At 40.4% G+C, this 14,089-nt stretch overlaps 1 protein-coding gene across 2 annotated transcripts in view; it reads left to right on the top strand.

The window, feature by feature from the left end:
• The window catches only part of LOC120416712 (sarcolemmal membrane-associated protein-like), a 51,216-nt gene extending 38,080 nt beyond the window's left edge, over positions 1-13,136 (top strand). For both annotated transcript variants that reach the window (XM_039578534.2, XM_039578533.2), the window contains 9 exons: positions 5,181-5,534; positions 9,046-9,201; positions 9,269-9,618; positions 9,680-9,992; positions 10,050-10,196; positions 10,257-10,397; positions 10,461-10,590; positions 10,647-11,107; positions 11,167-13,136. In XM_039578534.2, coding sequence (XP_039434468.1) covers positions 5,184-5,534; positions 9,046-9,201; positions 9,269-9,618; positions 9,680-9,992; positions 10,050-10,196; positions 10,257-10,397; positions 10,461-10,590; positions 10,647-11,107; positions 11,167-12,105 — 2,988 coding nt within the window. In that variant the 5' untranslated portion in view covers positions 5,181-5,183 and the 3' untranslated portion in view covers positions 12,106-13,136. The remainder of the gene's footprint in view (positions 1-5,180; positions 5,535-9,045; positions 9,202-9,268; positions 9,619-9,679; positions 9,993-10,049; positions 10,197-10,256; positions 10,398-10,460; positions 10,591-10,646; positions 11,108-11,166) is intronic.
• Positions 13,137-14,089: the final 953 nt, after the last annotated feature.

Raw genomic sequence — 14,089 nt, 5'->3', positions numbered from 1 at the left:
CGTTGATTGTCACCCGCGACAGACACGGACGACGAAACAAAGAGAAACGCAAAAAGTAACTTTTTCAAAACTTTTTTTTCGTAAAATCGCGATAACTCGTGATGTTTATAAGCAAACCCCTTATGTCTATATATCAAAATTTTTGGAATTGTCTGCTCTACAACTTTGTAGAACATTGTTACACTCTAAAAAATAACCCTGCAAAGTTAGAAAAAACACGAAATTTTAAAATGAAAAATTTTATTCTAAATGAAAAAATGACCCTTCTGGGCCAATGTAGATTCGAAAAGTACATTAAATTTCCCATAAAATGACATGTTCCCAAATTTTTTACAGTCGAGTAACGGAAAATGGAAGAATTTTTAAATTTTTTTTAGTGTTTTTTTCGATGAAAAATACGTTTTTTCAAAATTCTGAGTACGCCAACAAATCGGGCGTCTAATTTTACATAAAAGTCCCTTTGACACCAAATTTCTATCTCATCACCGTTTCAGGCTGCAAATTATTGAAAAACACCTCTTTTTTCGCATGTTCAAAAATGGAAGGGGTCGTACCGCCCCTCCGTCACGAGATATCAAAAAACGGACCTCGGATTCGTGATCAGGGACAAAAGTTACCCCTTAGGACAAAGTTTCACGCAAATCGAAGAGGGGTCGGGGCAACTTTTCCCGATTTCGTGTGAGTTGGTAGAGAATTACCCATTCAAAATTTTTTTTTTTAAGAGATCAAAAATTTTAGCAACAATTTCAATTATAATCAGTGAAAATCGGATCAATGCAATATTTCTCGAGATAAATTCAGTTGAAAATTACAGGCTGATTATGTGACACTTAGAGGAACTCATTTTCATCGATTCAAATTCTTTTTGAGGCTGTTTCACAGAAACTAATTGCCCGATCTGCAAGGTTCCAGAGAGAAAGTTATAGAAAACTATTCTCAAAAAAAAAAAAAAAACAAAAAAAAAGTAGAAATAACTTGAAAACGGTATATTCTATCAGAAACATTTGGAAGTACTTTTAGATTTCAAGTTTTATTTTGCTTTAAAAAGTGATATTTTTTGTCCAGATTTTCGAAATATAAAAAAAAAACACTATTTTTCCAAAAATCATATCTCCTAAACTAGATTTTGCACCATCACGCACCATGACTCAAATAAAAAAAATCTTAAATAGTAAAATACGTATTTTGGGAACTCACCTTTTGGTCATGAAATATTAAATACAAAATATTGGATTTTTTTTCCGTGTAGGTACCTTTTTTTCTGAAAAATCCTTATCATAACCTACAATTTTGCCAAAGACACCAACTCGATCACAAAATTTCTTCTCAAGATACAGAATTTCATACATTTACATACCCATTCTGTATCACCAGCCCCCAAAACTGAACTAATGATGCAAAATGACTTCTTTTGACATTGGGAATGCATGAACAAAGTTTCCTCCAAATCAAAAAATGCAAATTTAAAAACCGTGGAAAAAAATTGCGAAATCATAGAGAACTACTCAAATGAATTGCAAGGGACTATCGAGGTAGAGAAGCTTCGAGCAATAGAGGACATTTGCTAGCTCCAAAGCAAAGCTGTGACAGCTTTCAAAGTATCATTCTTCTTTGAGGTTACCTCGCAAGATTTTCTTCTTTATTGAAGAAAGAAGAGCAATGCACTATGCAGTTTGAAGGGACTAAGAAATGTAGTTCTAAAATGTGGCTAAATGTGGCGTTATTTGGCGACGCCTTCCGTTCCGCCGGGTGTGCACTTTGAAACCCTTTTGATGAAAATTCTTCTGACACTTGTTATCCTAGTTAAGGTGGTATTAGACTATGGCAAACAAACAAATTCGTACTTTTTCGTGTCTGACAGTTTGCCACACTCTCAAACAAAGCAAAATGTATGCAGGCTGACATTTCCGAAACAAATGTAGGATAACAAACAAAGCAGGCAAACTGTGAAACTGTAAAAAAGTGCGAGTTTGTTTCTTTATTTGACTATACTACAGATGTTGGGCACGTTAGTTATAACAATAGATATTTATACTGAACCTTCCTGTATCTATTCGAAAGCTTATTTAAAACAATCCAAATATCGAATACAACCTCAAAATTGTCATTGATTTCAACATTCGGATAGTTTTTTTTTGTAATTCCTCGCAACCTTTTCGAATCAACATACAACGCCACTAACAATCGATTCCGGGAATGTCGTGTCCCTGGCGGGGCGGGGTCGTTCGTTTCGCAGATTCTAATGAACACGTTTCCTCAAGACGACATCATTCCGCGAATGCTCGTCGATTGGACAAGTTTATTTTTCCGTTCCTCACATGTGTCGCCTGTAAGTATCGTATGTGTGCATGTATTTGAAGAGTTCTTGATGAGCAGGCATCAGCCAGTACACACACAAGAATGATGACGATGGGGCACACGCCCTTTTGGAAGTTTTGCCTTTCTCTCAAACTTTATACGCCGCCGGAGGAGCAATCGAAGCGCAGTCAGGCATGGAGTAGATACGGGGGCGTCCCGTACTTCCTAGCCAGATATCTAACAAAATAAAATTGACAAGTCATAAAAAATTACGACAACGATTGGATTGGAGCTGGAAAGCTCGTGCCCTGAAGGAATGCACATCTGTTGCGCTTCGTGAGCCAAGGCGATTTAGTCAGCGCACGTCTGGAGCAGTTCCCCCCTTCTATTACACCTTAGTACCCTTTAGTACAACTACTACTGAAGGTAGGGAACATGGCGCGGGAACCGCGTTACAGTTACAGGAATGCACTCTCTTCCAGCCAAGCCAAGCCCTTGTTGTACACGAGTCATGCCAGAGAGTTAAGTGGAGTGAAGTTGTTAAACGGTATTTACTTTATATGCATTGCTGGTTGTTTGCTTCTGTGGAAGATTTGGGCCATGTATGTAGATTTCCAGATCGTTGGTTGGTGGCAGGCCCCGGTTACGTTCTGCGTGCGTACACCATTTGAATACAATTGGGGCGATTGTGAAGGGCTACCACAACAACAAAGGTATACTGCTGATATGGCAGGGCAGTGGCGGCGTTTGGACGGGAACTCCGTGTGCGGTCTAGACGATTGTAGCGTTATCTTTGGAACTCTGCGTTTGAGGGGGCTTAATGGGAACATTAATCATTAGCTAGAGCTGCCCCTTCTAATGAATAGTTAGGGTTAACAATTTCCAGTTGACTCAATACAAACTTGGAGATATTAATTAATATTTTATCTTTATATTATGTCTTTATCAAATGTATACAAAGGGGTAGTACTCCTCATTAAACGGTGTTCAATTACAATAAAACTTTCTACGGGCGATAAAGTTTATCACGGCCCATTCGGCTGCATTTTGTACCTCCTACCCAGTTATCGATTCGATACGACTAAACCGTTCAGTTTTCACTGCCTCGTCCGCCTTCATCACTTCATTTTAAGAGACACCATATCATAAAAATTAACAACCTTCCTGGCGCAGCGGAACCCGCACCCGTTTGCTTCTCAATTTACACCCAAATGATTTGAGCGAGATTTACACGATGCACTTGCGACGAACAGCTGTTTCTTTCAATAACAACACAAGGCATTCCTTTCAGTGGTGAAGCAAAATAATAAAAACGAGAAGCCTTTCGTCGACCATTGATAAGTATCAGATTTCAGCGTGGCGAAATTTCCGGCTGTTGTAGATATGTATAACGTAACTTGGTGAAGATCTCATCTGCTCGATTTTTTCAAATCTCGAAAATTACCCAATAAAAATGTCGCTGTATCGTATCGTAAAATTTTAGGGTCAAACTCATCTGATTGCCCTTTTCCAATGCAACGAGAGACTAACTTTAGTAGTGACGTGTGTGACAGCAGCATCAGTGTAGGTAGGTCATCGTTATTAGATGAACTATACGAATGTGTAGGAGGGGAGAAACCCCTCGACCTCGACGATTCGTTTTGAAACAGTGCTCCATTTGTTTCAGCGTAACTTGATTCGACGGAATTTGCCAGATGTGATTTTAGTTCATGGGTTTTAGTATTTTTAGTATACGACATCGAAATTGAAGACGTCGTCTTCCTGTTACGTGATTCATACGTCCTAACTCAAAAGCACACAATTTGCTCAATTCTAGTCAGTTCCTTTTTCCTATATGCAGCTCAGCAAACTCAAACCCACGACTTCGTCGCCGCAGACTATGTATGTTTGTTCTTATTTAACTTATTTATTTGCTTTCGGGGATCGATTGCGCGTTTTACACGGGCGTATTCTTCGATTTTGTGAAGTTTGCAGACTACTCTAACCCCGATGTATTGTATTCTGTTTGATTTGAATCATCTTTCGAAACTTGTCTCTTTGTAAGAATCTTCAAATCTGAAGTTTTACTTCTAAATACACTTCACAAATCGCTCTGATAAAGTAATTTTCAAACTACTGTTTTACATCTCCCCTCTGGCCAGTACCAACCAGACCAGTGAGAGCACTCGCATTCTGGCTTATCCGCGCACGCTAGCCTACATACATGTTTTTCGCAGTGTTTTATTTTTACCCACATTCGACGACCTCCTTGCCCGTAGCGTAAACTCTGCTTCCACCTCGCGCGTCCGTCCACTCGCCGCCACAATTTGCACCGCGAAATCGCGAAACTCTGCTGGCTGGTACAAGATATCCGACGTCCAGCCTAATTCTGTCTTAATTTCTTCTCTCTTGGGTTGGCTTTCTTAACCCTGGGATGCCCCTTTTTCATTTATTTTTGCAAACTCGACTTTTTCAGCACTTTTCGTATTTATCTAGCTCGGCAAAACAAAATTGTTTGCAATGATTGTAATGCTTGCTTAGGGCGAATCCTGGACTAAAATTGTCCAATGCCTAATTAAGGGTTAAACCGCTTAATCTACTGCTCTCTGGGGAGCTGCTCTCCTGGCGAGAAGCAAAAAATTAATAAACATGAAAACGAACAAGTTTCGCTTGGCGAATAAATGCTCCCCGAGCCCAAGAGACGGTATCGATGTTATCATCCACCCCTCTTTGGTCTCACCTGTGCTGGGTGTTTGTGCCCCAGGGCACGACGATTACCGGTTCAGGTGTGTCGGGAAACTCTCTCGCAAGTGTCTTGTGTTTGTTTGTTTTTGTTTCCATTTCCATTTCGAGCCGCGGCGCAATCTAACTGACTTTCTTTCTACCCTTTTTTCTCTGTGCAGGTCATGGTGATTATAAACAATAGAGATGATTATTTATCCTTCCTGAAAGTGCCAGGAGTAAGAATGCAAACTGCTGTAGTGAGCAACAACAACTCCTCGACGACGACACTCACCAGGGACTCGCAGGTCCAGCAGCAGGTTCAGCAACAGCAGCAGCAAAACAACAACAATAACAACAACAACATCGCGTTGCAGAACAATACTAACGGCAGCAGCAACAACAACAACGGCATCAACAGCAACGGAGTGAATGTCAACAACAACAATAACAACAACAACATTAACAACAATAACGGCCTCCCGGGACTGGCCAAGGCGGTGCTGATCTGCCGGCAGAATTCGCACCCCTTCAATGTAAGTATGAAGCTTTGGTAATTTGAAATTAGTATTTTAGCTCTATTAGAATATTTTTATATCACCTAACTAACTGTTAAAAATCGACGGTAACATTTCAAAAGGCATCATGTACATTTTGATACTTTCTGGGTTATTGCATATTCTGAAAGTACTCCTAATAAGCTACCTCTCCACCAAAAATGAGCAAAAGTTACTTCAGTAAAGTCTGTTTAATCATGATTTTAAATAAAATAACATAAACAAAATCTCTGCCATCAGCAGTCCCTGTTTATATAGACAAATCCAGCGAAAGCTCAACGCTGCTTTTTGATGGTGAGAGATTTGACAGCTCCCATACTAAATGTCTCGATTTTCATACTTTTTGTTTATTTTCTTCTAAAATAAAATACTTAACATATGAAAACTATATATTTTTGGTGCCCAAAATTCCTGCTGAATCGAATGGTGTACTTATCTCAATTGCAAATTTTTCGAACAGTTTTCATTTTAGTAATATTCTAGACACATTTTGTGCACCTAATCAATCAATACTTTTATCATAAATAATCATTTTATTGCTTAAAAATTGAGTTTTCCTGAGCTCCCATATTCAAATACATGGAAGCTGTCATTTTTAACACCATTAGCCACCTAGCGGCCATTTCAAACTGGATACGTCTATAGCCCTGTCAACCTGTCAAATAAAAGATTACATGAACCTCGTGACGAAAAAAAACATCATGAAAAAAGCGCATTCGGCGAAGAAAAACGAATCATAACAAAGCGTCCCCCTCAATGACAGCAGGGTGATAAAGACGTTGGTGATTTCAAAAGAAGTTATGTTTGTTTTTCTCAAATAAAATTACGGAAATAATGTTTTATTGAATTTGGATGATCGAGTATCAATAAAAGCAACGTTTTTCATCGTTTGTTATCATTAGAACATCTTATTTCTTATTTTGCTTTTATATTAAAATGGAAATTGAAAATGCTCATCATTCAAATGCGTTTTTCTCAAAACGCATAGTTTGTACATGATGCTTTTTGAAATGTGGGCATCGAAATGTTGCACTTGATTTAAAAAAAAATCATTTGGATTTTAAATTTAATTTTAAACTTGATTTAAAAAAAATCATTTGGATTTTAAATTTAATTTTACAACAGCAATAATAATTTATTTATAATTTTACCTTCTTTTCAAAGCATAAAAAACACATTTTTTAAGATCCATATCCGGGAACTACAGATTACACCAACATGCAAAGTTGCGCAAAATATGCCTTTTTTGTACCCTAAAACACAATTAAAGTGAAAAAAAGTATTTTATGGCCTAAATTTTTATTGTTATAAGTGATATAAAATAACGGTTATTTTTTCAAAGGTTCATTTTTTTTCTATGAATGAAATACATCAACAACTTTCCAAAAAAAATCACATGCTTTTTTTTGGGAAATATTTTTAAATTGAGTAGTTTCCTATAATTTCGCAACTGTTTTCGAATTTTTGAATTTTCATTTTTAAATTTGGATACAATTTTGTTTGGAACCCTATGTCAAAAGATGTAATTTGCGTTATTTTTTTCATACAAGTCTCCATAAAATTTGTGGAGCTGTTCATACAAAATGGGTAAGCAAATGTATGAAATTCTGTATCTTGAGAAGAGATTTTCTGATCGATTTGGTGTTTGGACTTTTCAGTAAAAAAAGATTCACGAAAAAAGAAATCAATTTTAGATTAAACTTTTTTGTTTGGCTATAAGTTAAATTCCAAAAATACGTACTTTAAAAAATATTTTGTATGATAATGGATTAAAAAAATACTTCTTTTTTTCAAGTTTTAAATTTGGGTTTTTTTGTTTTTTTTAGTTTAAATTATTTTTCAGATGAACCACTGAAAAAAATATGTTCAATGTTTAAAAATGGAAACTTTTGCGAAATTTTCTGATAAAAATATTTCAAAAAAAAAATCATTATTTAATCTAAAAAATTAAATAAGGAAAATTATGTATTAAGCCCGATTTTAAAATTTTTGGATAATTTTCATTGAAAAGATCAGAAAATTTCGCAAAATTTTAAATTTTTTCTAACGAATTTAAAAAAAATACTTAGTTTGGGAATTTAAAATAAAAAGTAAAATAAAGAAAAAGCCATTTTAATCTCCGCGTACCTATTTTTTCTGAAAAGACATCAAATATATCAGAAAATCCTTTCTCAAGATACAGAATTTCATACATTTATATACCTATTTTGTATGACCAGCCTCCTAAATTGTATGGAGACTTGTAAGGAAAAACTAGTGATGTAAAATGACTTCTTTTGACATAGGGTTTATCCAAATAAAAAAAGCAAAGAAAAGTCGATTTGCGAAATCGCAAAAAAAAAAACAACTTTTGCTTTTTTAAATTGGTTTTAAACATATTTTTTTTATATTATTTTCTCAAAAACATATTTTTGCGCAGCAAATTTCATATTAAAATGATCGATTCAAAGCATTAATCTTTCAAAACATTTGTGATTTTGTCATGTTTTGGTATTCCAAATCTAATAAACTAACTCATAGCAGATCATTTTTCAGAAGCATACTAAATAATTTTGGTTCGATCAGCCCATTTTTTGTTATTTTCAATGGACAGGCCTACTGTGTAAAAATAACCGCAAAGATGATTCGTAGAAATGGATTGAGTTATAAATCTCATCCGCATCATCCGACTGTTTGCCTTGAGAATTCATAATCCATCACACTATTAAACAAAATTTATTGATAATTGGGTCGCATCATCATCCTCTATGATGAATCCTGGCCATTACCTAACAAAATCCCAAGTAGAAGTAGTTTTTCCGGCACACGTGGGGGTGTGGATATCGTATAGAACCCACCCTTGGTAGCAACCTGTGCTAACTAACATTCCCGTCCCAATCCCCTGAGATCTACAAACTGACATGGCGGGCGCCGTTGGTGGCCAACGACTGTTACCTATTTGCTCCAGATCTAGTTTTGATGATCTTGATGTTTTATCTTTTCAGCGCATTCATACATGCTGTTGATAAGGGAAACACCATTAGATCGTTTAAGCGTATGACCGGTTGTATTGATAGAATATTACGGTCCTGTTCAGCAACGGAAAAGGACAACCATGGGTGGTCTCTCATGCTCATGCTCATGCTCAATGGACAGGCCTACTGTGTAAAAATAACCGCAAAGATGATTCGTAGAAATGGATTGAGTTATAAATAACAAGATTGTTTAAACTTGTTTTAACCTGACTCTAGCATAACTATCCAAACATTGCAATGTCTGTTGACGTTCATTGACCAATATTTCGAAAGATATCCAATAAATTTATTAAGGACTTATCTTCAGCAGCCATACCTTAACGGATGCCAAATAAATTAAGTTTATTTTGATGATTCTTTGGATCGATAATGGAAATTGTCTTTCTGATCTGCATTGTTCAATTTGAGAAGGAGGGTCATTGCCATCTTAACGAGTGAATAAATCATGTTGATGTTGGTTGTTGTTGTTGTTCCAGAACCGCACCCTATTTCTCGAACCCCACCAGGAGGTCAAGGTTGGCCGGTCCGTCGCGCGGAACCGCGTCTCGGAGAACAATGCCATCTTCGACTGCAAGGTGCTGTCGCGGAACCACGCCGTCCTGTGGTACAACGACGGAAAGTTCTTCATCAAGGTGAGAAGTCCAAAGAACTCTTGAAGAAGTGTTGAAGACTAAATGGTAATTTCTTTCTCTGTTACAGGATACGGGCAGCAGTAACGGTACCTTCATCAACAATGTGCGCCTCAGCCAGACGAGCACCGAGTCGGAACCGTACGAGGTCAGCTCGGGCGACATTGTCCAGTTTGGGGTGGACGTTATGGAGAATACGCGCCGCGAAACGCACGGCTGCATAGTGGCCACGCTGAAGCTGTTCCTGCCGGATGGGCGCGAAACCAAGGCGAGCCAGTCGATCGGGGTGGGCGGCCAGAGCACGAAGATTCCGCCGGTGGATCTGTACCGGCTCAACCAGTACATCCAGGAGGCGAACCAGCGCGAGCAGATTCTGGAGACGAAGCTGACGAGTCTGCAGAAGATGGTGGAGGCGACCAAGTACTCGATTGCTGGCTGCTGGCTTTGAGCGTAGATATTAATGCTTCTCTTGTTGTTGCAGACAAAACTCGGCCCTCGGCTGGCAGGCCATGATCGACGAGGACCGGCTGCTCAGCCGCATCGACATGCTCGAGAAGAAGCTGCAGTACTTCCAGAAGGGCATGACCGACGACAAGCTGCGCGAGGAGGTGCTGAAGCTGCAGGACGAAAAGTACCAGTACCAGAACTCGGCCAAGGAAACGCTGTGGAAGGTGCACCAGGAGCGGCTGGACGCGACCCACAAGCTGACGGCGATCGAAAAGGCCCTGTGCAGCAGCGAGGACGAGTGTTCGTTTTTGCGCGAGCAGCTCAGCAAGACGCAGCTGCAGTTACAGGTTTGTGGCGTGAACTCGTGCTGGGAAGACACCCAGAACTAAATGTTGACCTTTCAGGAAGTAACTGGCAGACTGGATGCACTGCAAAATCAGTACGACGAGCGGGTTTCGGCCGGCGAGGAGCAGCTCAAGGCGAAAGAATCTGAAGTGTCGAATCTGAGCCACGAGATCAACCTGCTGCAGGAGAAGATTAGCTTCTACGCGGTGAGTTGTGGTCAGTTGTTCGCCATTACGTTCAGTTACTAATTTGTTGACAATTTGTAGTTTTACGCCTCGGACGAAGACGATCAACAGCAGCAGCAGCAAGAGTACAACAACTCGGCGGTCTCGGATTGGCTGCTCAAATCTGATATTAAGAAATTGGAAGGATCTGAAGATATTATTAAGGCTATTTGTAACGATGCCGTGAGTTTGACTTCTATTTAAAATTCCTACAGTTGATTGAAGTAAGTTTATTTTTCTGAACAGGAAGCTGATGCGAACTCGGACGAGAAGGAGATCAACCTGGAGGACAGCGTGATGCAGCTGCAGAAGCGGATCATGACGTTGGAGCGTAATATCTCACTGTTTATGGAGAACGACAGCAGGGTCGAGAATGGTGCGTTGAATATCCAACGCCCTCGAATTTTGTTCTAATTCCTCGCAATTTTCCAGAAAACAACGAGCCAAACGACAACGCCAGCGTGACTTCGACGTCGACGACCAACACGACGGTTCCGGGTGCCGTGTCCAACGACAACGCCGCCGATCCCGCGACGATCGCCGACGGCGAAGAGTGCGACGGAAATCAGAACGTGCAAAACGCAACCGGAGAGTCCGACTCCCAGCCGTCCACGAACGAGACCACAACGACGACGACGACAGCGGCGGTCACCATTGCCAACTCGAACGCGGATCAGCCACAACAAAACCCGCCAAAGCGATCCTCGTCCGGCACGAAACTGCCGGCCCACCTGAGCTGCGAGCTGAACCAGAACGTGCTGCGACGGAATCTCAAACACATCAAGAGCGAGTGCGCGCTGCTGCTGCGGCAGGTCAGCAAGGTGCGCGAGGACAACCGCAAGAGCGACGACAGCGTGGTGGCCAAAGTCAAGTACGACGAGCTGGAGGGCGAGGTGAGTTGGTTGGGCAGCTTTTCGTCTTTTGGGATTTTTATGTTGACTTTTATTTGTAGTTGCGAACGCTCAAGCAGGAGCTGGAGTCCCGGCCGCGGTCGGACGAGCTGGACAAGAAGCAGCAGCAGTGCGATAGTCTGAGCGAAAATCTGGCCACGTTGCGGATCGAGGCGGACGAGCTGCGGGCATTGAACGATCGCTGCCAGGACGAAATGGAACGGATGGAGAATGAGTTGCTCAAGCAAAAGAACATGGAGAACGAGAAGCACAGTGCAATGGCGGCGCTCCACAAGCAGGAGGCGTTCTCGGTTGAGGAAGTCGTCGCCGTGGGGAAGGCTGAAGAAGAGGCGGTGCCAACGAAAGCGATCGAAGTGGCGTCCGTTGAGACGCAAACCGAAGTCGAGGAACCGGTCGTTTTTAGCGCCGATGTTAGCGAGAGTGATGTATCGATATGTTCGAATCTGGGCGAGTTGGACGAAGACGATGACGACGATGAGGAGGACGACGACGAGAAGACGGAAACAATCGACACTACCGAAATATTCGTGGGCCAAAAGTTGCTACAGCTGAACGAAAGTGGCCTCGAAACGACTGACTCAGCGACCAGCAATAGCCATAGCATCAGCATCAGCAGCAGTCCAAACGATAGCAATCTCAGTGTCGAGGATGAGACGACGCCAGTGACGGTGACCGGCGGCGGAGAACCCAACGGAAGCATCCTGGAACGGGTCGAGAATCTGCCGCTGGAGAGCAGTAGCATCGAGCACGAGCTGGAGCTGATCAACCATCCGGATGTCCAGCGGGAGGAGGAACTGATTGCATTCAAGGAGAAATATACTCATCTCACGCAGGAGAACATCCGGCTCAACCAGCAACTGCAGAAGCTGAGCGACGACTTTAGCCACTTCAAGAGCAAATCGGTCATGAATCTTCTGATGTACATAGCGCCCGTTATTGTTATCATTGGTTATTTACTGTTTAATCGTGTAGTATCGTAAAAGCAGCACTAGCAGATATTATTTTGTTCAGTTTAGCTCAGTTGCAGAGATTAGAGAATTTATAAATATTTATTTCAACTTCAGCTAAAAGCAGAGCGAGAGAGCCAGAACAGGATCTTCATTTTCGTACTTTATTTCGCGCGCCTTAATCACACGAGTTAAAAATTCAACGCACGATTTGCAAAACTTCCCCTTCCTTTTTCGGCCAATAGCTTTAAAATTTAGGTTTCTTTTCTTTTAATACATGTGTCTGTAGTTAAAATGTATTTATTATATCGCCCAGAACGAGAAAATGTACTAACAGTTATTTAGAGGAAACAAAAACATGAAAATCAGACGTGGAAAGTCGTGGCGCAGAAGGAGAAAACAGGATCAACTCACTCTTCTTTCTGAACGCACGCGCGTGCATAATAATATTCAAGTAACGATAGCAAGAATCACTCTCTTTACAACAACAAAACCACACAACCGTACGAGTTTTAGAATTACACACATACACACTTTCCAAGTCCGGTGCGGTGTGGAAGTGGACGCGGACAATTATTACGCCCTATATCAGGTTAGCTTTTATAAACTCACAACACCCACACAAACAAATACACACACACATTTAATCTATAGAGAATACACGCGCTCCTAAACTAACGTAAAGCTTGAGAAATTTGCGAAGGTGGTGAAAATCAGGTCTTCAAACGCGATTGAATTGTGGTGTCGTCCTGAACAAGATCAAAATCTACAAAAAATCCCAACTGTACATTCTCCACACACACAAAAAAAAAAACGCCATCCCGAAAAAAAAGAAAACTCGAATATGAATCCCGAAGCTCGAGCATTACACACGTTGTAGCATATATATTACAGACAAGAGTACAAACCCAGAGAGACGACCCGTGCGCAACACACACGACCTGCACGACACATGACACGAGGGACAAATAATCGCGTGCGTAAGATTTCTGCGTTTCAAGAGGAAGAGAGAGCCACGTAAATCGTAATAATAATATGCCAATGAAGAGAGTTGCTAAAACGAACTGCTAATAACTGAGAACCCGTTTGAGAAGGAGAGGGCTCGAAATGTGTTTTGATCGTTGCAAATAAAGAAGTTAAGCAAAAAAAATCAGCCAAGTTGAAGGGCGAGCGCTTGAAGTGAACAAATAAAACAAACAAAAAACTGTGTACATTTATAAAATATACTTCATGAATGATGAACGATGGTGTCCGATGTCGGGGCACCGTATCAACTGCAAATAAAGAGAGAATTACAATAATAAATGCTGATTGTTTGTTTCTATGTTTCCGACAAATTTACTGCTGTTAAATTATTTATAACCTTGGTATTTCTTTAGCTGTTTTTAATTAATCTTTTTATCGATTTGATTTTATTGGTGAATGATCAGCATCTCCCCCGCGAGAGCGAAGAACTTCGACATGGTGAAAAAAATTCCACCGATCGTCTACAACCAGGTGGGACGCTGCGGATTTTTTCATCCTATTCTCCTGCTCCTCATGGTAGGTGTTGCGTGCGCTGCATTCACGGTAGTTGCTGGTATGATTACCATCACAGTTGGCACACTTGATGCGCGATTTGGTTTGCTCTGCGATGTCCTCCAAGACCGCCTTGTATGGTTTGTCTTTTCTAGGACAAAAGTTAGTAAATTTTAAGGCCTGTGTTATTAACTTTTTAGCCAATTGCCGTTTTTCTCATAACTTTACTATTTTCTATAACAAACTTTAAACACCGTTAACTTTTGCCCTGCAGGCCATGACAGGACTTTTTGGACTCTGGAAACGATCATTGAACTCTGCTGAGTTTTAATCATTTTATCAGTTACCGTATTTTTTGCAGTTGGTCTAGAAACCCTATCCAAGTTAGTTCAATTCAAATTCTGAACACGAATTCGATTCGAATCGTATACAAATTCCGTTTCAACTAAATGGCAAAATTACGTGCTAAACTTGGCAGAGCCTCGTTGGATAAATGTAC

This window comes from Culex pipiens, chromosome 2 (genome assembly GCF_016801865.2).
Source record: "Culex pipiens pallens isolate TS chromosome 2, TS_CPP_V2, whole genome shotgun sequence".
Lineage (NCBI taxonomy): Eukaryota > Metazoa > Arthropoda > Insecta > Diptera > Culicidae > Culex > Culex pipiens.
The sequence above is the reverse complement of the archived record's forward strand: the minus strand, read 5'-3'. Positions and strand labels throughout refer to the sequence as shown.